At 45.4% G+C, this 25,667-nt stretch overlaps 1 protein-coding gene across 2 annotated transcripts in view; it reads right to left on the reverse strand.

The window, feature by feature from the left end:
- Positions 1 to 25,667, reverse strand: part of NDUFA10 (NADH:ubiquinone oxidoreductase subunit A10) — a 64,953-nt gene that overhangs the window by 36,064 nt on the left and 3,222 nt on the right. For both annotated transcript variants that reach the window (XM_007966876.3, XM_007966877.3), the window contains exons 2-8: positions 25,410 to 25,578; positions 24,436 to 24,651; positions 22,016 to 22,102; positions 18,241 to 18,362; positions 15,343 to 15,422; positions 10,546 to 10,600; positions 8,168 to 8,253 (exon numbers count right to left, since the gene is read on the reverse strand). In XM_007966876.3, the coding sequence (XP_007965067.1) occupies positions 8,168 to 8,253; positions 10,546 to 10,600; positions 15,343 to 15,422; positions 18,241 to 18,362; positions 22,016 to 22,102; positions 24,436 to 24,651; positions 25,410 to 25,578 (815 nt within the window). The remainder of the gene's footprint in view (positions 1 to 8,167; positions 8,254 to 10,545; positions 10,601 to 15,342; positions 15,423 to 18,240; positions 18,363 to 22,015; positions 22,103 to 24,435; positions 24,652 to 25,409; positions 25,579 to 25,667) is intronic.

Genomic DNA, 25,667 nt, shown 5'->3' on the forward strand with positions numbered 1-25,667 from the left:
AAATACAATTTATCCACATTTGTGTGATACAGCAAGAGCAGTACCTAGAGGGAAAGTGGCAGCACTGAATGCATATGCAACTATTCTTCTGTTCTCCAGGGCTTCCTTCCAAGACCCCACTAATACCAAAATCTGAGAATGCTCAAGCCCCTTACATAAAATGACATAGTATTTGCATATGAACTATGCACACATCCACCCACAATACACTTTAAATGAAGCCTGTCCAACCCACGGCTGTATACCGCCCAGGGCAGCTTTGAATGCAGCCCGACATAAATTCATAAACTTTCTTAAAACATTATGAAATTTTTTTGCCTTTTTTTTTTAAACTCATCAGCTATTGTCAGTGTTAGTGTATTCTATGTGTGGTCCAAGACAATTCTTCTTCTTCCAATGTGGCCCAGGGAAGCCAAAAGATTGGACACCCCTGCTTTAAATCATCTCTAGAGTATGTACAATATCCAAAACAATGTAATACAATAATATAATGGTTATAAGTATTATAATATCTAATATAATGTAAATGCTATGTAAATAGTTGTTATACTGCATTTTTACATTTTTATTATTTTTTATTGCTGTATTATTTTTATTGGCTTTTTTCCCCCCCAAATATTTCTGATCCAAGATTGGTTGAATCCAAGGATGTGGACCCAGGGATACAAAGGGCTGACTATATTGGAAAAGAAAAAAGATCTAAAATCAAAAAGCTTAGGAATCGATAGAAAATGAAGAGTAAGAAAAGCCTAAAGAAAGCAGGGAGAAAATAATAAAACTAGGGTATACATCAATAAAATGGAAAACAACTGCATAAATCATCAAAACAAAAACCTAGTTATCTGAAAAACTTAAATATGAAGGGAAAATTCACAAAGAGCAAATAAATAGCCAATAAAAATATAAACTTAAGTTCAGTGTTTATAAAATGCAAAGTAAAACAAATACTTGTTTTGGTATCAAAATTGAAAGTTTTTGTTTGCATTTTATCTAATTATATTGTCTGTATAGGGAAATTCAGAGGACCAGGTACAAGTATGAATACTGGTACACATATTCTGGAGAATCATTTTGCAAAAACATAATAGCTGTAAAATGTGTTCATATACTCTGACCACTTTTATACCTTAAGTAACCTGAAATTGAACAAAAAGGGGTACAACATGCTCTTTACTGTATTAGGAACATAAAGAAACTGAAATAACCCAAGAGATTTATTTTAAAGCAACGGTAAATGGATTATGCTGTGTCTGCGGTCAAAACTTTTTCTGTAAACGGCTGGATAGCAAATATCAGGCTTTGAGAGCTATATACAGTTGCCATCACATAATCCTTTCTTTTCCTTCCAATCCTTTAAAAATGTAAGGATCTTCTTAGCAGCTGAAGGCTAGATCTGGCCCACAGGCCAAACAGTTTGCCAGGCCCTGACTTGCATCTCAATCAATGGTAAGTGCACCTTATATGGGGAGCCATGAAAAAATCAAATTTTAAAATGTTTAACAAAACAGGAACATGCTCAATATATTGGAAGTAGAATACAAAAACACATGCAAGATATATTTAGAAATACACGCACACACACACATTTAACTGGAAGAGCCTGCATTCGACTGTCACTCCTGGCACTGTGACGGCAGAACCACAGGTGATTTGATTCTATATTCAACCTTTGTTCCCGACTTTCTCTTCCAAGACGGTATGCCTTTGGCCTCTCAACCATTTTGTCATTACAGTCCCCTCACCCCTCCCTCCTTCACTTCCCTCCTTACCTAGACTAAGTGTCATGGTTCACCACTACTCACATGTGATTTTGTCTGTGCTCGGTTCCCTTGCCCCTCTCTTACAAAACCCCGGTCTTGTTAAAATCCCAGGCTCTGGCCACGGTGAAAAAACACATTTCCTGGGTGCGGATTTGCCTCCCCTGCCTGAAGTTCTTCTGCCAGAAGCACGGCTCTTGCACTCTCAGAAAGCCTTTCCCTCGCCACACACAGAGCAGGCCTACGCTGCCGTCTCTGCCAGGGCCTCCTTGCGAGGCTGGCCCTTGGTTGGCTTCTGGAAACTCAGCTTCTAAAAAGTGCCCTACGATGGTGAGGCTAGGCAGCAACCTCAGCCCTACCAGGGTACGACAGGAGTTACAGAGAAGACCTGCCTTCTTTCTGGGAGTCTGGAACCTGAATAGTTGTGAAGCGGAGGATTCCTACATGACCAGCCCCCAATAAAAATTATGGGCACTTAGTAGCTAAAGGGCTTTCCAGGCAGAAATACTGCCCATATGTTACTGTATTTTTCGCTGCTAGAGAAAGTAGCTCTATCCATGTGTCAGTCTCTGTATCCCTCACAAGAGGAAGAGAGCCTGAGGAGCCTATGCATGGATTTCTCCCGAGTCCAACAAGTCTTTTTTTGTACTGATCTGTGTACCTGTCCTCATTCACAGTGATGAATCTTATTCTGAACAGAGGAGACAGGCAGCTACCACAGAGGGCAGCCCCCAAGGCTCCAACCCACAGCACACAGGATCAGGATGCTGCACCAGGTAAGGCCCACATGGAGCTGAGCTGCCTGCAGAGGGAAGGAGGCTGTGGGAACCAAGGAAGCCACCAAAGTGAACTCGGGTCTCCAAATTTGCCACAGAAGTGGGGACTGTGGCAGGTTGTTTCTCTCTCCCTCTATATGAAAAACACCCACGGTGACCAACTCAAGACTATGAATGGTCATCACTGCACAATGACATGGTGGCTGCCCCTGTCCCACATAGGGACGCACATTTTCATTCTGGCCAGAGGACAACAGTGAATGCTGACCATCTTCTGCATTCCCTGGGTGGACAGTCTGGGGCTGTTGTCCATCTAACCCTTCAGATCTCCTCTCCACCCTTCCTCCAAGGTGCTCTGTGCCCAGAGGCTGGCTCCTTGCATCAGAGGGGCTCTACTGCCCTCTGACTTCAATGAAGTACAGTTGGGTGGATGACTGTTCTGCTGGTTCCCTGCATGTGGGTTCCCCATTCCCCTCGGGCTCCATCTGATGCTGGACAGCCTCTTCCACAGCAGCCCCAGCAGCTCTGGACTCCAAAGCCCAGTGCCCTTGCCCTCACCCGCCAGTTTCCCACTGTGGATGGCCGGGGTGTCTCACCATCCCGGCTTCCCTCAACCCTGCCCTGCTCTTCATCAATGGCTCCTTTACTAAACCCTCTTCTGTTCTCTGGTCAAATGTGCCTTCTGTTTCCTACGAGGAACCTGACAGCTGCAGCTAAAGCTGAATATTGGGAAAATGGAAACGTGATGGCAAATTCACAAAGTCATACGACGGACAGTGAACGACAGAGCCCTCCTGTGGCTTTCCTGTGAAACCCACGTTGTTTGTACAGTGCGGCAGGTTCCTGCCGGTTTCCAGTCACGCACAGCATGGCGTTTCAGTACACGACAGGTCACATACACAACGTGGTCCTACAAGACTCTAACGGAGCTGAACACTTCCTATCACAGCAGCTGTCACAGTGCCATGGCTCAACGTGTGACTCCCATATTTGCAGTGATGTGTTATAAACAAACCTGCTGCACCGCCAGTCGTGGAAGAATTCAGCACACACAATTATGCAGAGTACAGAATACCTGATATTCTCATCAGTGACCACGTTACTGGTTTAGGTTATTTACTATACTAGACATTTTATCGTGATTTTTAAAGTACTCATCTTACTTATTTAAAAAAGTAACTGTAAAACAGCCTCAGGCAGGTCCTTCAGGAGGCATCCAGAAGAAGGCATCATTGTCACAGGAGGTGACAGCTCCATGTGTGTTACTGCCCGTGAAGGCCTTCCAGTGAGACAGGTGTGGATGCTCCCAACCCCGTGCAGGCCTAGGCCACTGTGTTTGTATCTTAATAAACAACAACAACAACAACAAAAGTTTAAAAAGTAAAAATAAGTAATTTTAAAACTCAGAAAATACTTCTAGAATAAGGATAGAAAGAAAGAAAAAAAATTTAAGTTTATAAAGAAAGTTATAGTAAGCGAAGGTTAATCTCTTACTGAAGAAAAACACTTTTTATATAAATTTAATGTAGCCTAATTGTACATCGTTTACAAAGTCTACCGTAGTGTACGGTCATGTCCTAGACCTTCACATTCACCCACCACTCATTCACTGACTCACCCAGAGCAACTGCCAGTCCCGCCAGCTCCACTCACGGTGCCTGCCCTAGGCAGGTGGACCATTTTTATTTTTTATACTATTTTATTTTTTATGTTTAGATACACAAACACTTACCACTGTGTCACAACTGGTGACGGTGTTCAGTACGGTACCATGCTGCACAGGTTTGTAGTCTAGGAGTAACAAGCTCCACCATACCACCTAGGTGTGCAGGCTACAGCACCTAGGCTTGTGTAAGTACACACTACAATGTTTTCACAACGATGAAATCGCCTAACGACGCCTTTCTTAGAACATATCCCTGTTGTTAAGCAACACAGAACTACATATACAAGGCAGTGCTAAGCCCCGTGGCGCTCAACCCTGCAAGGTTGGGGGGCACATCACTCAGGTCTGCTCTCCCACCAAGGGGCAGGGCGCACTGGGAATCTGGATTACAACAATAAGACAGTAAACTGCACTGGCGCATGCACAGAAAAAAATACGAATAGCATCTTCATCACGGTTGTTCTTAGCATATGGTTTCAACTTCACTGTAGATTTCCATAATATGTGAATTGAGGATAATATAAACTATTTCTGAGATCAGAAAAACACTACTTAAAAAGTTTAAAAAAAAAAAAAAGTTGAGGATTAAAGAACAAAAATATTAACGGAGAAATGTAAGCACATAATGAATCTACAATCAGAGTGTAATATACCACAAACAGTATAACATAGTCTCTACAACTTTAGTGCTTATGACATACACTGCTCTGAGCCTTTCAAATTATTCGCACATTGAATCCCCACAACAGTCCTATGAGGTAGCTTCTATTTTCTCCCCGCTTTACAAGAAGCAGACAGAGGCTCAGAGAGGTCAGGCCCCTTGCCCAGGGGCACAGCGACAGGTGACTGGCTGAGTCCCTCTCAAGGGATCCGTCTGACCTGGTTATGAAATGGTGAGTCTCTGGTATTACAACAATCATTTTCTTTTCAGAAATATACTTTTATTTTCCCCTCTTGGTCTCCATCACCTACGTAACTCTGTCCTAAAGTTAAAATTACTCGGAATGAACCAATGTTTGATGGCCCTTGCCACAGTTCACAGCAAAGCACACACTGACTTTGCAACAAAAATGACTGCACAGGGAATGATCAGCTGACTTTAATGACTCGGAGAAACTTCTACATTCAGACATCTCAGAGGACCCCTCTCATTTCTGGTCAGTCGCCCCATCAATCAGCGGACTCACGGCCCTCAGGCTGAGATGTGTTGTCCATGTGGAGCAGGCACTGTAACCTCTGGCCATTGTCTCCAGGAGGCAGAATATTGATTCAGAGGCCAAAAGCAGTGCTTTGTGCTTTAATTCCGTCTCCTAGTAATGGCTCAGAAAGACAAGGAAGGCCGGTGCAGTGGCTCACGCCTGTAACCCCAGCACTTTCGGAGGCCAAGGTGGGCGGATCACCTGAGGTCAAGAGTTTGAGACCAGTCTGCCCAACATGGCGAAACCCCGTCTCTACTAAAAAATTAGCCAGGTGTGGTGGCACATGCCTATAATCCCATCTATTCAGGAGGCTGAGGCAGAAGAATCGCTTGAACCCAGGAGGCAGAGGTTGCAGTGAGCTGAGATTGCACCACCGCACTCCAGTCTGGACAACAAGAGCAAAACTCCAACTCAAAAAAAAAGAAAGACAAAGAAAGCAGGTTTTGTTGTTTTACTTTCTAATGGAAGATTTGCTAGATTCCTTTAAAAAGACTTTCTAGAGCCAATCATTTCAGTAAGCTACTTTTAGATTAATACCATTTTATACAGTAGTGAATATATGGAATATCATATATGAAATTTATATTTGTTTTTTCCTTCAATACATACAGCCTAGCACTCTAGTTCACTGCCATAATCTTACATATGGAGGCACAGGCAGATAAAGTAACTTGTCCCAAGTCACACAGCCAGTTAAGGGCTGACCTGACCCTTCCTGTCTCCTCAGTCTGACATGAGGACCCCACAGTATGCCTACTTCACTCACCCTTCAGTATCCATTCCACTAACTAGAAAACTGATTTTGCAAATACTATTTTAACAGTGTGGCAGGAATTAACAAACTAAGTAGAATGACTAGTGTTTTTTTTAATGTAAATCCATTTTTTGCTTATTAATGCTGTACTAAAAACATCAAACAGAAGTAAACTTCTTTTGAGAGACAAGGTCTCTGTCGCCCAGGCTGGAGCACAGTGGCGTGAACACAGCTCATCACAGCCTCAACCTCCCCGGTTCAAGTGACCCTCCCACCTTAGCCTCCCAAGTAGTTGGGACCACAGGTATGCGCCACCATACCCAGGTAATTTTTAAATTGTTTGTAGAAATGGGGTCTCGCTATATTGCCTGGGCTGGTCTCGAACTCCAGGGCTCTAGCAATCTTCCCGCTTGAGCTTCCCAACGTGCTGGATTTACAGACGTGAACCCTGCCTGGCCAGAAGTAGACTTATTACACATTCTGTTTACATTTTGATCAGTGAACTTTTAGTGACATGTACAATGAGCCAGCTATCCCTCTGGTCATCCTAGGAGACTACTGTATCACTCACATCCCATCAGGCAGAAAAAGAAGGTAAGCACCAGTGGCCTAAGAACACCAGCTTCATAGGGCCAATAACACAGAAATCAAAGTCACTCGTTCCAGATGCATCTCCTGAGTGCACGCTGGATATGAGGCCTGTGCCAGGCACTGGGCATTGCAGTGATGAGCAGCAGCTGGGGCGGGTGGTAGAGGAGAGACCTAAGCAGGGTGAGATTCCCAGGCAGCCAGCACCAGCCAGGACAGAAAAGGCAGAGCTGGGGATCACTGGTGGGAAGGCCAGCGCACAGAGACACTGCAAGAGGCACCCGGGGGACATTTGCGGGGTGTGCAGGGGAAAGGTCTGGGCTAGGACCTACGGTGGTATCCATGCTATCCACAGCTGTGTTACTAGGTACGTCCTCAAGAAATCAAAGTCAACGGACAAGACCCTGCCCGGGTCACTGTGCCTGCCAGAGCCCAGTGGCAGGCAGAAGGAACCGCAAAAGGAGAGCCCGGCCCCAGAGGGCAGTGGCTGGTGGAGGACTGACTGACTGGGGGAGTCGGGGGGGCATGGAACCAGGAGAAGGGACTGGAGAAGAGGGGCAGCAGCGCTGCTTCCAGGGCCAGGGAGCAGCATGAAGACAGACAAGGGTCTGCTGCATCTGGAACTGCGAGGCCGTCTTCTTGGCAGGAGCAGTTTCGATAGAGTGATGTAGATGAAGACAGCTTTTTTTTCAACTTACCGAATTGGTACGGTTTTTGTTTTTCATTTAATAGATACCAAAGAATCCACACAATAGCTGAATGGATATAAGTCACACCGTGTTACTCCTCTGCTTCAAACCCCCAAATGGCATCTCATCTCATCAGATAAAAACCCACCAAATGCACCATGACCTACCCGCCTTCTGCCGTGGCCTCCCCTCCCCCAACTTGTTCCAGCCACACTGGCTTGGCTGCTGGGTGCACCTTCCCACTACACTCCTGCCTCAGACCCTCTGCACCTGCCGAGCCCCTGCCCTTTGCTCACCCCACAGCCCACAGGACCCAATCCTGGCCTCACTTAGGCCTTGTCCCGAGAGGGGCCCTTTGTCACCCCTAGCTACTCACCACCCTGTTACTCCGGGTTACTTCTCTCCCTGGCCTTTGTGACCTGACAGTTTCATTTATTTGTTTACTCTGTCTCCCCCACTAAAACACATTTTCAAAGACATCAAGAATTTTATCTGACACTTAAATCTGGAACGGTATTGCACATAGTGGAAGCAAAATGCCTGTTAAATTCATAATGGCACTCAATAAATTAAGTATCAGACCAGGGGGTTCAGGAGCTGTTTGGAAGAGAAAATGCATCTAAGTATTGGTTGGTCGTGCTAACACCTAACTTGAAACGTAATTATTTCAAACTTCCCTAAGTTTCCCCATTATGCAGTTAGACCCCACACGTGCAGCCCCCACACAGACGCACTTACAGTAATCGCAGGTGGTGTAAAGAGCGATCGTCCTGCTGGGGCCACGGCCCTTTCTCGAACTTAAGGTATTCAATGTCATCTACCACCTAAGACAGGAAAAATTCAGGTTAAACAGATAACCCCATTTTAGAGATGTAAATGAAGTGGCTTGTTTTTGAGACAGGGTCTGGCTCTGTCATCCAGGCTGGAAAGCAATGGACTGCAGCCTTGGCCTCCTGGGCTCAAGCAAGCCTCCCACCTGAGCACCTCCGCCTCCCGAGTCGCTGGGACTACAGGCACCCGCCACCACACCTGGCTAATGTTTGTATTCTTAGTAGAGATGGGGTCTCGCCATGTTGCCCAGGTTGGTCTCTAACTCCTGGGCTCAAGCAATCCTCCCACCTGAGCACCTCCACCCCCCGAGTCGCTGGGACTACAGGCACCCGCCACCACACCTGGCTAATGTTTGTATTCTTAGTAGAGATGGGGTCTCGCCATGTTGCCCAGGTTGGTCTCTAACTCCTGGGCTCAAGCAATCCTCCCACCTGAGCACCTCCACCCCCCGAGTTGCTGGGACTACAGGCGCCCGCCACCACACCTGGCTAATGTTTGTATTCTTAGTAGAGATGGGGTCTCGCCATGTTGCCCAGGTTGGTCTCTAACTCCTGGGCTCAAGCAATCCTCCTGCCTCAGCCTCCCAAAGTGCTGGGATTACAGACATGAGCCACCATGCCTGGCCAAGAGGTAACATTTTAATACACTGTAAGCTATGAATATCTAGCAGGAAGAATCACACCGTAACAGTCAGAATGGAAGTGAGCTGGCTGACCTTTAATGAGATGGTGGGGTTGAGTGTTGCATGGCAACATGGCTTTGCCTAGCTAACACTCAGGGATCAGGAAGTAGTGCAGACACTACCCTGCAGGCTGGGAGAAAAAGGACAGGCGAGAACAATCAGGACTAGGGAGAAAGATCAGCCTTCAGGACAGGCTACTCATTTCTTCCCAAGTAAGTTCATTCTAAAAGGTAAAACCCAGCCTCTCAAAATGACAAAAGAATAAGATATAAACCCATTTCCTAGAGAGACCTAATGATCCAGGTGCCCGGCCCCAAGGCTGGCTGGCTGCACAGTCTGACCTTCCAGAGGAGTAATCCTTCCATAAGCATTCTTTCCTCAAAACAGGCCAAACTCAGGAACCCTCTTCAGTTTCGAGAATTTGAGTAGATTCAAAAACAAACTCAAATAATATAGTGTAAGAGACAAAATGTACTATTCTTCTGATAAGATACATGCCACCTAAACAGTCTCTCAAAGGTATATAAATACTCTAAAAACAGAAACAGAAGGCCGAGGAGAAAATGAAATGTAATTTAATCAGTCTGAGTAGAATAAACCAAGGTCTCAAAAGAACTTTACAACTGGTAGTAGGAGAGCCTGGGCGAGAATGCAGGGCTTCCCTCTGCAAGGAGAATGCTCCTCTCTGTGCAGAAAAGCAGTTAACCTCCCTCTTTTCATCCTCCCAATGCTGAGAGGCAAATGAAGCGTGCTTGTCATCCCAGCAGCCAACTATGCAAAGCTTCTCTGTTACACGGACACCACTCACACTTCAAGACCAGATCCTAAAATGTGTATTTTCTTCTAGAATTGTTATACCTTGTTTTGTTTTTAGTAATTTATGCTTAATATATAAAACACAAAATAAAAAACTTGTTTTTTAACAAATGGATGTTCAATTGCCTCAGTACCATTTAAGAAACAATTTTCCTCTACTTCCATTTTTGTAATTATCCTTTAAGGAACTTTGCCAAACTGAAGATACACACAGGTGCATACGTGTTTCTGGACTCTTGTTTTGTTCCATTAGGCGCTTTATTAATTCTTGCATTAACACCACAATGCTCTCCTTACTATAATCATATAGTTTGTTTTTGTACGTGAGAGGGCAAATGTTCTTTCGTTAAGATGAAACTCTTCTTCAGATGTTTTAATGTTTGTCTGGCTATTATTCAAAAAGTTCCCTGAAAACTACACCAAGATTTACTAGACTTTCACAAAATACACTAATTTAGGGAAAACTGTTATCTTTACATGTAAACCTTTCCCATTAACTAATCCAACCTTCAATTCTCCAGCTCTTTAATAAAAATGGTGGAGTGGATGGCCCACGATTCCGTGGCCTCTATAATCTTCAGATCATAGAGACTGAATTACTTAAAAGAATATCAAAACCTCATGGCCAGGGGACTATGGTGACGGATTTGACTGGCACTGCTTTGAGGTGATAAAATACTGATGTTTGTTAAGACCACTGGGAATCTAACTGACGATCTGATTTGCAAGAACCTTACACATGAATCAAATGTAGGAATAACTTTCAACTTTTCAACCATTTTCTTACCCTTGTTGTATCTTCAGCTTCCCTTGCAGAATACTGTAGAATCTCACATTTTTCACTGTAAGAAAAAACAAGATGAAATTCAATGTAGACTTTTCCAAGCTGAAGTTGAATGTGCTAATGAATACAAACCGCTCAAGTCTCCTGCTCGAATTTAAAACCTCACATTCTCTGCACTGGGCACCACGCTGGGCATGTGAGGGCGCATCAGAGCTTGACTGGTTCAGGAGGACATGTTGAAAGAAGCCAGAATGTTCTCATGGCTGGCTTGACAGTGACAACAGCAGGTCCGTTTCCTCGTTTCCCTTCTCCTGACTACACTGCCCCACGCCAAGGGCATGACAGACCACAGCCACCACTGTCCACAGGAACAAGGTACATGAGCCACGTCAGCAGCTCCAAATACCATCGCCAAATGCAGTGCCCGCTGCAGGGAAGGACAACGAAGCCCAGGGCCTAACCGAGGACAGGCACAGAGGGCACAAAACTGGCAAAGTGAGACACAGGTTAATTGAGCTACTAGGATTTAGAATTTACGAGACAAACGAAACCCTCAAAGTAATCTGTTTCAGCCAAACTATACAACAGGGTAGCAGCAACTCAGTTATCTTCATCCTTGGTCTTTAGTCCGGCCACTGAGAATTTAGCACCAGGTCCCAGAAGGAAGGGAGCAGCAGTTCACCAAGCCTGCTTCCCCCATGCCTACACAGACCATTCAGAGACCTGGCTGTCCAGCCCGGGGGTGACTGAAAAGCAGCAGGTTAGCATGTCCATACCTCACCAAATGAAGAAGCTGCCCCTGCCATCATCTCCAGGCCACCCAGAGGGAGCCTATGCAGTCCCAATCCCGGCCAGAGAGGCCAGCCGACAGGCCGGAACAGGAGGCTCAATGGAGTGCGGACCACGGCAGAAACGCTGGAAGCCCCTTCCAGCATAATGTCAAGGGGCTACTGTGTCCCACGCATCATCTGCCCAGTATAAACAAGGGACATCTCATTTAGGTGCCGGTTGCAGGAAAGGACAACAAAGCCCAGGGCCTAACCGAGCACAGGCAGAGGGCATCCTCATATTGGAGTACCCTCCACACATTTAGGATGTAAACATACAGGGTAAATAAATACTCCCAAGAATGTACAAGCTATTTATTCTCATACTGAAATCAGCATCTGACCCCTACAATGGTACCAACCAAACTTCACCTACCCCGCTGATCATCTTCAACAGACCACTGGTGAGTCACATTCCATGGTATAGGTAAAGAGCTTGTATCTTATTAAGTCTCATCGTTACTGACTCATATCACTTCCAAAGTGTAGGAAAAAGAAAAAAGTCTTCAGGCTCTACAATCACTCAGTAACACATCTGTTCCACACAAGTCTGTAACACACAATTCATAGAGTCATACAACTGGATAACAGATTCTTACTGCAACAAGATCACTGCATCCCTCACAGCGCTCTTAAGATCAACATAAATGGTCAGAAGCTGTAAGCAGAGTGAACCATAAATCCATAGTGAGGAAAGTAACTTACTGCATTTGCCATTAGGGCTGGCAAGGAAAAGGTCACGTTAAATACAGGACTTGCTGTATTGCTTCCTGAACCGTCTACAGCTACTCATTGTTATTACGAAGAGAAAGGCACGAAGTGACAAAGGAGAGTAATTCCCTCTGCAAGTCACCTAAGAGAATATTCAACTGAAGCGTACAGGAGACAGAGGTCTTAAGCATCCCTGATGAACAGGGCTGGTACAGAAACATTATTTGTTCTCACACAGCAGTATGCAAGGTCACAAACTATTTGACATACTTGCACGAGAGTGGACATGAGAGAACAGGATGATGTGACAGGTACATTACACACACACAACTGAACAGACATTAGCTGAAGCCCCACCGGGAGCTAGGTGCTGTGTGAGGTACAGAAGGTGGGGAAGACAGGGCTCCTGCCCTCAATGAACTCCAGACCCCAAACTACCTGCTGAGAGCAACCTAGAGAGCCCATTTTCTATCTTCTGCGTGCCTCGATTCAGCATGCTGACAATCTCGGCAACAGACAAATAAAACCGCCTCTGTCCAGTCACACCTGCTTCTCATTCCCACTGCCTCGTGAAAGGCGGCCTAAAATAAGAAGACATCAAGAGCAGAGTCAGGGATCTGGAGGAAATCCCACAAAGGACTGGGCCGGCAGTTCACGTGCCACCTCAATGGTGGTTATTCCTACAGGTCGCTCAGGGCTGAGGAGAGCCATAAGCTGTATTCCTGAACCCGCAAGTTACTTCAACACTTCCAGAGCCTCCCCAGCTCCTCACCCACCTTAGAACAATCTGAAACAACGGACAGTTACAAAACTCGTTACATGTCAGGCTGGCCATTCAGTGCTTCTCTTCTTGTCTCTGAAATCTCAGAGGAGATGATTCTTTTTCAGAAAGGCCTTCCCTACCCTGTCTTGAGTACCTCTGTGTCTCAGCTAACACTGGCATTGGGAGCTAGCAATGTTGGAGCTGAGTAAATAAACACATGTTGAACAAGGGAATGGCCAAATGTTTGTGAAACTAAGTGATACTCATACTCATTAACACATTCATAATTAAGGTAATGAGGATAAAGACATATACGCCTAAGATCTGGGTCATAAATATTGACACAGGCAGAAAACACACATTCCTATGAGAGTTAGCTCACTGTGCCTCTTAAAATCCCACAATACAAATATTTTGGAAAGGCTGCAATGCTCTTTAGGCATTCATAAGCAACACATACAAAAACAGCGAAGCATCACCATGTATCAGCATGTGACAGAGAGAAGAGCTAACACAGGAAGAACTGCTCAGAGGAAGACAGGAGACACAGAACTTCAACGGAGCCATCATCTTGTCAGGTTGATCTGCTTTATTTCAAACACTAGTATTAAAACTAAACAAAACAGTTCTCTTATTTAGTTCTGATTTTGCTGTTCATTAATTACCTATGATCTAACAATATTGTCTTCTAAGGTCTAACCTAAGATCTAACAATAAAAATATTCAGTGTTTAAACAATGGTTTAAATATACAAGCCCAGGAAACCTAATATTGTTTCTGTCGGGAAACTCCTGAATTCTAAAACACTAATGGCCAATAAATTTTAAAATATAACTCGTTATAGGTTTCTTGAAATTTTACATAAAATAGTTTCAGCCAAATTTCATGGTGAATTTCTAAGACAAAACTTCTAAGATCCAAGTCCATCCCAAAGCTGCAGTTTGATCTTGGTCTACAATTCAACACTTAAAACAATGCACACTGCACAGAGGACATCTGGTACTCATTCTTCAATGTGTGACAAACGACCCCTACATCCACTGGCTCCCATCAATCCGTAGGCTTGAGCTGTCAGGTAAGATCTACTTTAACAATGAACAGAGACTATATCTGTTCCTAAAACAAGAGCTAAAAAGCACAGCAAGCCCAAGTGGTAAGAAATAAACGCCTGAGGCTTAACGAGTCTATGAGGGTGGCAAAGCAAAAGAAACTCTCGCCCCGTGTGCAGGCTGAAACCAGCCATTATTTTGCTGATGCTGTAGCTAGAAATTCCATTTGAATTATGAACTTATGAGAAAGCTCATTCTCAGTGATGTTTTTGAAGCCAGAAAATCTCCAAGAGTAATTTTTGAGCCTGAAACTCTAGGGTCAACTATCTCTGTTTATGCTGTTTATTCAACTATCTCTGTTTATGCTGTTATTCAAGTATCTAGTATGCTAGATACTTCCCTTGGTATTGTGGCCTTGGAAATAGGGTAGTACAACAGGTTAAAAGGAAGCCAGAGGCCACCCTGTCTTCTTACCACCTAAGAAAGAAACGCTCACCACAAACAAGCAGAGATAACATAAACGTTAATACTTATGGTACAGAAAAAACTTGCTAAATAAAACATTTCTCTTACTCACTTTTTATTGTTTATTAATTACCTACGGTCTAACAATATTATCTTCTGAGGTTGTTCATTGTAAATATTCAGTATTTAACTAAAATAAATTTAAAAATAAAACTTTTTTCTAAAATTACTGTATCTTTCTTTATTTCCAATTTCACAGTTACTTTGAAATTTAAACAACAAGAACATGAGATTTTTAGGCACCAAAAGAGGCTTAGGTTTTTAAAATGTATGAGAAATCGTATAAAAGTCTTCAATTCAAGCATTATTCAAACAATCTGAGTTTAACTGGACTTGAATGAGTGTGGCAGACACTCCTTACACACGAATATACCCCAGAAGCACAGAATGACAAGCCATAGGACGAGCGAAACCACATTTTCCGTGTGCTTTCAACAAAGAAAGGAAGGGGGAAAAGGAAGAAAGACAGTCTGGTGGTGTTTCCTTCATCTAATCCAAACACCTCTCAAGGACATCAATGAAGAATGTCTAGAGAAAATGTTATCTTTCACGAATTTTCTCCATGAATACACTCCCAATCAATCCTTCTAGGTAAACACGAATGTTTAGTTGACACCTGAAGGAAAAATACGTAAGTTCTCTATGGTAAAACCTGTCACGGAATAGAGCTCGGTTTACTTCTAGCATCAAAAAACTTCGGAAATATAGCAGAGCAAAAGTATTGATAAGAAAACCAAAACAAACCAATAAACCCCACAAAAATCAAACTGAAATGTCTCCTGTTTTTCTTATTTATAAACATCAGATTAAACATCTCAGACGATATCCACTGCAGTAAGACAGAACACTGCCCGGGCTGCTGGAGCCTGAGAAACGACTGGCGAAGAAGTTTTAGTCCCGTAAATCGGTCGTGCGTTTGGCTCACCTCATCTCAGGGAGGAAGGTTTTCTTATAGGCATTCTCAATGTCCTGCAGATAGGCAGAGGTGATCTTCATTTCATGTGGCTAAACAAAAGCAGAAAAATCAAATGGGAACATTTAGAGTTCATTTTCTTTGACCTGTGCATATATAAAATGCAAATCACTGAGCACTATTTTCTCACCACTCACGTCGGGCACTGTGGGGACTGTGGGGTGACAGCAAAGGGCCCCAACGTCAGCTAGAATCATTCTCCATCTACAAGAGTGAACACCTGAGCCTGCCCATGTGCTCCCACAGCGTGACTTTCTCCACACATTCTAAGATGTGTATTTAGGGCAAGAAAGAAGCCTGTTATCAAGCAGCACTGCCTGTCTTTCCTGTCTGCCTCATGCCTGAGTGTAGCAAAGAAAGAGCACCAAAAACTGGGGGCAGCGGCCTGTCTGTCCGCCACCTGTCCTCGGCACACCCTCTTCTTGTCCCCTGACTCTCCCTGCATCTCTCCAACTTGCTCTCCACCTTCATCGCTCACCCATCTCCCCGCAACCACTCCTCCCACTTTCTACAGCTCTCACCTCCCTCATCATCTGAAATGCGCTATGCCAGTTTCAGAAACCTGAAAATCCAATTACAAGTAGCAAGTTTTAAAATGTAAAACTCCTTACAGTTTCACACTATTTTCTCAGCCTGTTTCATTTTCTTCACGTCATTTTCCTCTATTTGACATATAATAATGTATCTCCTTGTTTGCTGTAGGTCTCCCCACCAGCACACGAGCTCACGGGGAGGACCTCACCCACCCTGCTCACTGATATGTCCCCAGCACCACCAGGGTCCGGTACAGAGTGGATGCTCAATCAACATTTACAGGAGAGAGGAAGGAAGAAATGAACAAGCCTGCTGTTTCAACTTACAAAATGATGAAAACATTCTAAAACTGGATTATGGCAAGAGTGGCAACAACTTGGTAAATTTACCAAAAATCATTCCATCGTACCCTTAAAATGGGTGAATTTTATGAAGCATGAATTATACCTTACTAAAGCTGTTCAAAGTAAGAAAAACACCATCATTCAAAGAATATTTACTGAACACGTAATTAATTCCAGTAATGAGACGGGGTACAGGGAAAGGATGATAAAGGCAATGTTGAACTTCATTGCTCTGTCAAAAGGGGGAAAGACTGTAATTGGGAGTTCTGTTTTCCAATAAGAACTTGGTGTCTGAGCAGAGACCATCTTTGTTCACCTTTGCAGCCTCCAAGGTGCCTGGCACAGGTGCCTTGCATATAGGAAGGAGGTGCTCTGTATTAGAGGAGTGAGTGAAATTAACAAAAGTATAAAAGAAGTGATATGATTCTAAATCTCTATCATTAGCTATGTTCCAAGTAGAATAAGATTAAATGTTTACTGATTATAAAAGAAATTCTAGTGTAATACAAGCCCATAACATGTAACATAACACAACCATCTCAGAAATCTGACCTGAAGTTAATTGATAAAACACGTAGTTATTGATCAGTTTGACTGTTTTCTTAGAATCTAGAAATGGTTTTCGGATATTCCCATCAGTTATTCCCAAAAGCTGCAATACTGAGACACAGACTGCATTGAAATAAAAATCAAAATAAGAACACAGACTTACTGATAATGTGACGTCTTTTATAAAATGGGGTAATTTTAGCTGGTGACAGTATTAAAGACTTTACTTGGAAAAATTAAAAAGTTGACAGCTCTACTTTAGACCTCAGATTTATTTCTGAAATACTGTTTTCCCAGATAACAAAATAATTACCTAGAGAATGTTAAATATATGACTTTGTTTTTCTCAATAAATATCAGCATAATAAGCAAAGGTGTCCAGTTATTCCATTGAGAAACAAACATTTTGAACTTGCAGTTCCCTCCTTTTGCCACTTGATGGAAGGTTCTTGGAAGTCTAACTATACAACATACTTAAAAGCATATGCTTAAACAATAACAGGTCCAGAGCGGCAATAGAAAGACATACACAGATGTCTTGCTGTTTCTACTGTTGCAACAGAGAGAAGGAAAGTTAGTCTCATGGATCTTTCAGGAGCAGCAAAAAATACCCAGAGCTTTACTGTTGCCCTTACACCATCCAGAAAGGTATTTCCTGAGCACCTACAAGAATTCCGGCAGTCAGGATGGGCACCAGAGCGAGGAACAGGCAGGAAGTCCTGCATTTTCATCACAGTATCAAAAAGGAGACCATATTCTCCACCAGGAAAAAATAACACAGTATTAAACAAGAACTCGCCACAGGGCAAAGACAGTCCTTGTTTCATCTCTGGATCCTCCATCAAGCCGCCAACAGAGCTACCCACAGCCTCAGGGTCACTTCGAAAGGCACTGTTTCCAGGCCACCTAATTAAGATCCAACGAAAACTACAAAGAGTAAATGGATGTGTGTGGAGATCACCGCTCTACTGTTCTGGAATCAGTAAGAAAAAGGGGGAGAGGCACGATTTGTGTTAAATAGATTGAAGTGATGAGGGATATTAGAAATTGCTTTCAATGTGAAAGAAAACGATAGGACACAAAAACCTCATCACAGAACAGAAAGGCACGTGACAGAGGGATGGAGGATGCTCTGCCAGGAGGCCCTCCCCAGTCTCCAAAGTTTAAACAGCTGAGGGGACTCGGGGACCACAGTGGGACCGCAGAGCACTGGTGGGCAGCAGGTCCTCAGGCGGTGGCACCAGGCCAAGCCCTGGGGTCTCCCCTCCACCCCTGCAGATGCCCTCTCTCGGGTGGGACCAGGGTGTGTGTCGCCCCTCCTAGTGAGGACTGGTGGGAATTAGTGTGCTATTAACACAGGGCTTTCAGTGCTGATCGACATGAAAAACGGAGACGCCTGGCCTTTGGTTTCAAACTGCATTACATCTCCTTTCTTCTGAATCCTGCTCTGGGCCTCTGGAACGGGCACGTCGATGTAGATCACCAGGTGTGGGGGCGGGTACTCGCAGGCGGTGACCTTCTTCACCTCGTTGTAGTGGTCCACACCTGGCACACAAGAGAAACGGGCGCCGTCACCTACCAGTCCCCACACAGGTTTCTAAAACACGCTCCCCGCCGAATAAAAGGGCAACCATACGTGCAATTCTCAGAGAAAGCAGCAATCTACAGACCCTAGCTCGGTCACAGTTCTAAGCACTGACCACACACGGCATGTGACTGTGCTCCCGGTGCCACAGGGCATGTGCAGACAGCAGCTGTGGTGCCCACAACCCTGCAAACAGGGTTTCTCGCCTCTACTGTATTTACAAACCAAAGGTCTGAGGACCAGAGAAATTAAGCTACTTACACAAGTAAAATATCAGTCTTTAAACTGTGACCTTAATCATCCTAAAAGACAGATCTTTAGCACATCTTAGCCACATTTAAGGGGTCACTTTTAGTTCACGCAAGATGGAGGTCACAGTTCAGTGATCTCTGAACTGAAACATACTCCATACACCTGCAGTGCACACCTGCTACATGTTTCTTCATAGTGACAATAAATACAAGAGTCTGGTCTTCTCTAGAGAGTAAAAAACAGCTTTAAACACTTTGTTTTTCAGATAACTCAGCTGAAAACCAAGCTACATTTATCCCGGTTCAGTGAGCATAATCAGTCGCACAGAAGTATCTACTGAGTCTGATTTAGTGACAAAATGAAATTGAAAGCAGCTAAGGCTGAGGAATAATTTTCCTAAAGTGATCACTACCCAGAATGCATAATCCAGACGGCACCCGCAGGGCCCCTGCCACCCAAGGGAACCCTGCCGCTCCTCAGAACACTCTACACCCGCATGTGCTCGCGCACACCTGACCTCCCAGCAGAGGAAGCCAGCAGAGAGAGCACACCAGTGCATGTGGAGAGGCCATGGTGAGAAGCCATCCCCTCTGCAGCTTTTCACGTGTGGAACCTTCCAGAAGTGACAGACAGCCACGCTAGGGTCCACAGAAAGACAGTTATTTTGAGGAAATGGGCTGGGCACAGTGGCTCACGCCTGTCATCCTGGCACTTTGGGAGGCCGAGGTGGGCACAGATCGCGGGAGCCCAGGAGTTCAGGACCAGCCTGAGCAGCATGGTGAAATCCCATCTCTACCAAAAATGCAAACATTAGCCAGTCTCCTAACCTAGTCTCAAAATAAATAAATAAAAATTTAAAAAGTTAAATTAAAATTAAATTTAAAAAAAAGTTCCAGTGAGTATTCCTAATAACCTACTCTAGAGGTGATCACGGGATGGGCCTTGGCTCATGGTCAGGGACGGCTTGAGCTAAAGAAAAAGACCACCCAGGAGGAGGTGTGACAAAGCGAAGGACGGAGGCTGCCAGGGGAGTACCGTTCACCTGAGCACAGAAACACAAACCCACAGCCAGGCAGAGCACACGGGGCCTCAAGGCTGCTCCCTGACTGCTGGGCCGGTAGCAGGCTGGGCTCTCCTGCTGCTGAGGCGAAACCTTCCTTCATCGAGTCTCTGGTCTCACCTTCCTTCCCGCCCTCACCCTTACTCCTGTTGATACACTCACTTCTCAGGTGGTTCCCACCTTGCTCTATGCCACTTATCCTTTAGCCAACATGATCTGCTTTCCCCCAGCCCAGCACTGAAACGACTCTGGCTAACGTCACCAGCCCCCACAAGGTGAAACGTGACAGTCACTTCTCAGTTCTCATCAGTTACAGCACATGTGACACCGACAACCAACCCTCCCCACATCCCCTCTGCTTCCTCCTGTGCACCTCTGATCATTCAGCTTCAATCCGTCAGGGGGGGTCTCATCTCCCCAGAAACGATCCCCCAAGGATCTGGTCTCAGCCCTCCCCCATCACTACTTGGGCTTTCCCAACATAAGCATGCCCATGGTCAGTGCTGGACCCCCAATGCCTGCAGACTACCTCTAGCCCAGGGCAGTCCTCAGACTTCAGCAGACACTCAGCAGATGCCAACAGGTATCTCCTGCCACCTTGCCATGGGAACCTCACACTCAGGAATCCGACCTACCCAAACATGAAGCCACCTGGGTCCACTGCCCCTGTGTGTCCTTCCCCCCTAGCGGCCCACCAGCCAGGGCAGGTCCACGCCACTCCCCACTGTGCACGCAGGAAGCCACCCACCCAGGCCTGCCCAGTGTCCCTCCTGAGCAGCAACTCCCATTGCCCAGCACAGTCTCCCTGCTGGGCATGCCCGTCCCACCCCAATTTCCTCCCAGATAGGCTCCTTCCACTTCCGTCTCTCCTCACCAAATGCATCCTTCAGACGAAGGCCTGCAACCATTTTAAACTCACATCTAACCACCTCTGCTATGCTAAAGACCCTCCAGTGGTCCCTCACTAGTTTCAGGACAGAAGCCAGCATCCTCGCCAAGGCACAGCTCCTTCCTCGTGCAGCCTCAGCCAGCATCATTCTCCCCCAGCACCCAGCCCTCACTACAGGACACCACCACCAGCCTGCGGCACACGCAGGCTTCTCCACCATCCCCACACCTCCCTCACTCCTGCTGCGCTACAGATGACAGGCCGTTCGTCAAAACAGCTGTCCCTGACACTATCCCATCTCCCAGCTGGTTACACATTTCTCCTACGTGTCCCCAGAGCAGCCAGGAGTAATGCTCAGGAGCTGCTAAGTACACCTGATTGCAATTAACCATTTCCGCTGGTTCAACAGCCCCCAACCCCGGGCCTGTGGGAGCCTTGTCTTACGTTTCTTCGTATTCATATCCCGAGCACCTAAGAGAGCCTGGCCCACCACAGGCTCTCCAGAAACACCTGCTGGTGACCTGACCTGCTGCTCAGCATACCCAGGGAGGATCAGCCCCATCAGATGCAAGGGCTTGCAGTGCTCTTGTGGGTGGCAAGCTCACAGGTGGAGTACCCGCAACACCAGGACACACGAGCAGCCAGGAGCAGGCGTCTCCTCCGCAGAATCGCCACCTGGCTTGCTTTGGCCTCCACTTTCACTCACTAACCAATAGTACTTCCTCTGAGCTCCCAGATTCCAGCTTCCACCAGCTCCAGCCACCTCAGTCTACAGATGAAAGCGCCATCAGTCAGACTGTCCACGAGGCCTGTTCAACACACCACCCAACAGAGTCCTAGTCACAGACACCCCAACCCCACCCTGACTCCTCAAGGTCAGCCTGCTTCAAACCACGTGGTCTTTGTTCCTTTCCATTTGCCACTTGTCAGACCTTCCCCAATACAGCAACACAAAGCTACTGTCCTGAAAAATGGCAACGTGTCAGAGGGAAGGACTGTGATGATGCTGGCAACTGGCAGGGCCAATATCCCAATTCATCAAAATCATACACTAGAAACTGGAGCGTTTATTACAATTAGAGCTACAGCCTAGGTATTGCCAGGGCAGGCTGAGAGCAGGGCAGGTTCTAACGGGAGGCTGTGGGGACTGCAGTTTAAGCTGTGTGTGTTTGAGGTCCAGGGCTCCAATCTGCTTTCACAGGGAGACATGATAGCACAAAAGACACCTATTTTAGGAGGGAGAAAAGGTGGAAGACACCTTAGGAAGTCCCTTTTTCCAGTGGAGACCTATTAAGTAATAGCATTTATTCATCAACAGACATTCATAAACACAGTAAGTGCAAGGTGAGTCTATTACAGCCTTTGCAAAGTCACACCACACACCCAGAAGCCTGTCTGCAACCCTGACTCACACTGCTTTCGGATGAATCCCTGGTTGTACATCGCCTCCAGGAACACAAAGTCACTGAAGATGGAGCGCTCCAATACAACACCTTGTCCTGTTTAAAAACAAGCAAACAGAAACTGAAAATCAGACACAGAGCATAGCACTGTCAACTGATCACTGCATTTCAGAAAAAAGAAAATAACAGTCATTTACAATTCCATTTCCACACCAAAATACTGAAAAGAACATATACATATTTAAAAGCGGAAAGTCATTTTTAAAAACTGAAATTGTCTTTTCAGTTTTGAGCAATATAACATTGTTTCATTCAGTCAGCTATAACAGAAAGCATTCAGTTAATACAAAAAGTGCTTTCTTTTTAAATAATATATTCCATCCTACAGTGTCCACCCCCATCCTGCTCCTGCCCCCACCATTCCAGTCAGGTCTACCAATGCTGGGCTAATTCTCAACCTAACCTCCGTCCACTCCCAGCCTCACTGGCTGTGTTACTATCACAGCAGCCCCGTCGGACGCTGGCGCAGCTCAGAGCACTAGTCCCCGGTTCCCAGCCAGCCTCCCTGTGGTCAACCCTGCTGGGTCTGGGCAGAGGCTTCCCCTAATCTTCCTACCCAGCCTCTCCCCGTGGCCTCCTTCCTCAGAGCACCCACCGCTCACTTGGGACAAGACATTCTTGTTTCCACATCGAGTCTTGATCCCCCTACTAAAACACAGGCTTCCCTCCCTGTGGCACCCTTAGCTCCCAGAATGTGTCTGGCACACAGCAGTCATGCACTAAATATTTAATGAATACATTAACCCAGTGCCAATGTGCCCCAAGAACACTGAGATGGGAGCAAGCTGCACCTTTTTTTTCTAAACGGGAAATAGGTTACTATAGCACACAAAAAAGCAAGGTTTTATTTAACAAGTAAAATGTTTCTTTTTCATTTTAAGAAATGAATAGTCAGAAGACAGGGTTGAAGAATGCTCCAAAAAGAAGGTGGAGTAAGCCTGGATGTCAGTATAAGTCCACACTACGACATCAGCTTCTGGATTGGCTCCTGGTAAAGCACCTCAAAACAGAAACAGCAGACCACATTGTTTTCTTAGGAGTAACACTAACTAAGATCAGGGCTTACGTTCATATAAGAAAAAAAGAATCACTAATAAAATCTTGAAAAAGCAAGACAATAACCCCACCACTGTACAACTGTGTAGATACGTGTCATGGACACACACTGCATCCGTGGAGACCTGAAGGAGCACAGGCAGCGGCTCCTGAGCACAGCTCCGGGAAGGAGCCCTGTCAGCCGGCCACTCTTGGTGAAAACCACATTCTTGTTCTCACAGCTCAGACCCCATGAAGCCAACCCTAGTGGGAGCTGAGCTTGTGTGTGAGAAGCTCATCAGAGGCACTGCCAATCGATGAGCGTGGCAAGCACTGCAATATAAAACAGACACACAGGCCCCAAGAACCCACCCAGCTCCCTCTCTCTGCACACAGATGTGCCCTTTGCTGCCACCTGTGAATTCAGGACTGCCGTGGCATGGTAGCTTTGACCACAACTCGGCAGCGCATCTGTGGTCCAGTTCTCAGAATGTCTAGCATGCACTGCTGTTTCCCAGGATGATTACAATCGCCCCTGGCTGGACCCTAACCTTGTTCTGCACACAAGTAGTCCATGTTCCTGCCCTTTCATCCACATTCCCTTCCTCTCCTAACTATACTTTCTGATCCCTGTTCTCCATCTCCCCAACTGCCCAGTACACAGCTCCACTTTCTGGTCCCTGTCTCCATCTCCCCGGCTCCCCAGTACACAGCTCTACTTTCTGATCCCCGTCTCCATCTCCCAGGCTCCCCAGTACACAGCTCCTGCCCACTTCCTTCCTGTTTGGACATCTTCAAGGGAAGCAACCTCTCCTCCTGCACTGGCCTATGGGACTCTGCGTGTTCTCCCTACCCCCGTCATCTTATCAAGGTTAACGTCTACCTTGTGGCTTCATGGTGAATTCCAGCCTATCTCTGGGCCCTCCAGAACAACCCTATTTTGTTGGCATCCACATCTCTGTGTGTATGGCACATACACAATCTTCATAAGTGTGATCCCATTTCCTCCTGGACACTTCTATGCTCTCTTTTCCCCTTTGTTTTGACACATTTCATATATAAATGAATATGTAAGTATAGAAGCTTAAAGCAGTGCCTTGAGAATTCTATACAATCCATAAATCTCACTCCAGTATCCACAGTGAAATAGCATTAAATTAATTCTGAAGCAAAAATAACACAATCTCAAGAAATTCATGATCTTGTTGGAAAGACAGAGCTTACCTCATCAAACACCCTTAAAGGAAAGCTCGACTCAGTGGCAATTTAACGTGGCTGAATTCTAGAATAGCATTCAAGTACAGAACAAGTCTAACTGTCCAGAAATACTGCACCTGTGGTCAGCAAGTGCTCCAAGGCATCCGAGTACTGCAGGAGGCGACTGCTGTACAACCAGGACTGCAGGCGGTAACTGTGGCCATCATTGCTTCTCGGATCATCATAAAATTTCTCCAAACTAAGATTGCCACTATAGTCTAAGGCGAGGGGCTTCCCATCTCCTGTGGTACTGTCTGCATAATGAATCCCCGCTTCAGGAAAGTGCTTGAAGCCTGAAAAGAGAAACAATCGATGCAGTCTCATGTACATCACTCACTTCCCGAAGGGAGGAGTGTGGCCTAGCCAAAACACACAGCCCGCCCGATTATCACCACCAGGGATGGCGCCAAAGACCTAGAGAAAGTCACCTTCATGCCTGAGTTTCATCATGTATGAAGGGAACACACAACATATACGAGCAAGCATGTGAGCAAAGGAGCTTGCACCATGCCCTTATCCAGGTTCCTCCTGAAAGCACTGCTCCCTGTAACCACAGGAGCCCCCTCTAGCGGGCAGCTGCTGTCATGCAGGTGCTACAGAAAGGTACAAGGGACACACAGCTGCACCAGGAGTCGGGAAGGGGCTCTAACCTTGGCTGTGGGACCCAGCTATGTGGTAGCCGCTCACTTAGGAGTATACCCATTTGTGAGTGAGTACCATCCTCAGCTCTATTTCAGAGGCTGTCGCAAAGTTCAAACACAACAGTTTACGTGGAAGTGCCCTGCTTATACTGTCCACATAAAATTCCAATTCAAACTGACAACCAGCATGGATTTTTACAAATTTTCCAAACACAAAAGATTAAAAACAGCTTTTTCTTGTTTGGTTTTATAAAACAGCTTTTTTAATAAACAAAAATGTGAAATACCCATCTTAGGTCCAATTATTAAACATTTAATATTATTTAATATTATTATTGAAGAAACACCAGTGAAATAAGCAACCATATATCTGAGAAAAACGTATCATTCCGTATAACATAAAATCATACCTAGTTTCTCTGCTACTTCTTTCGCAAGTCTGCCTTTTCCGCTACATATATTGCCATCTACAGTTATCACCCTGCTGTGCTCTGTCAGTCTTGGGCTTGTTTTCACCCCAAATAGGAAATGCCACATTCCATAGCGCAGCTTGCACTGCACACTGCTATGAATTCCTCTCTGAAAAACACAAAATCACACAGCAGCACGTTGTGACCACTCTGGTTCCTGTAGGCATTAGCAATTATTAGGTAAAAATACTGAGAAAT

Source organism: Chlorocebus sabaeus, chromosome 10 (genome assembly GCF_047675955.1).
Source record: "Chlorocebus sabaeus isolate Y175 chromosome 10, mChlSab1.0.hap1, whole genome shotgun sequence".
Lineage (NCBI taxonomy): Eukaryota > Metazoa > Chordata > Mammalia > Primates > Cercopithecidae > Chlorocebus > Chlorocebus sabaeus.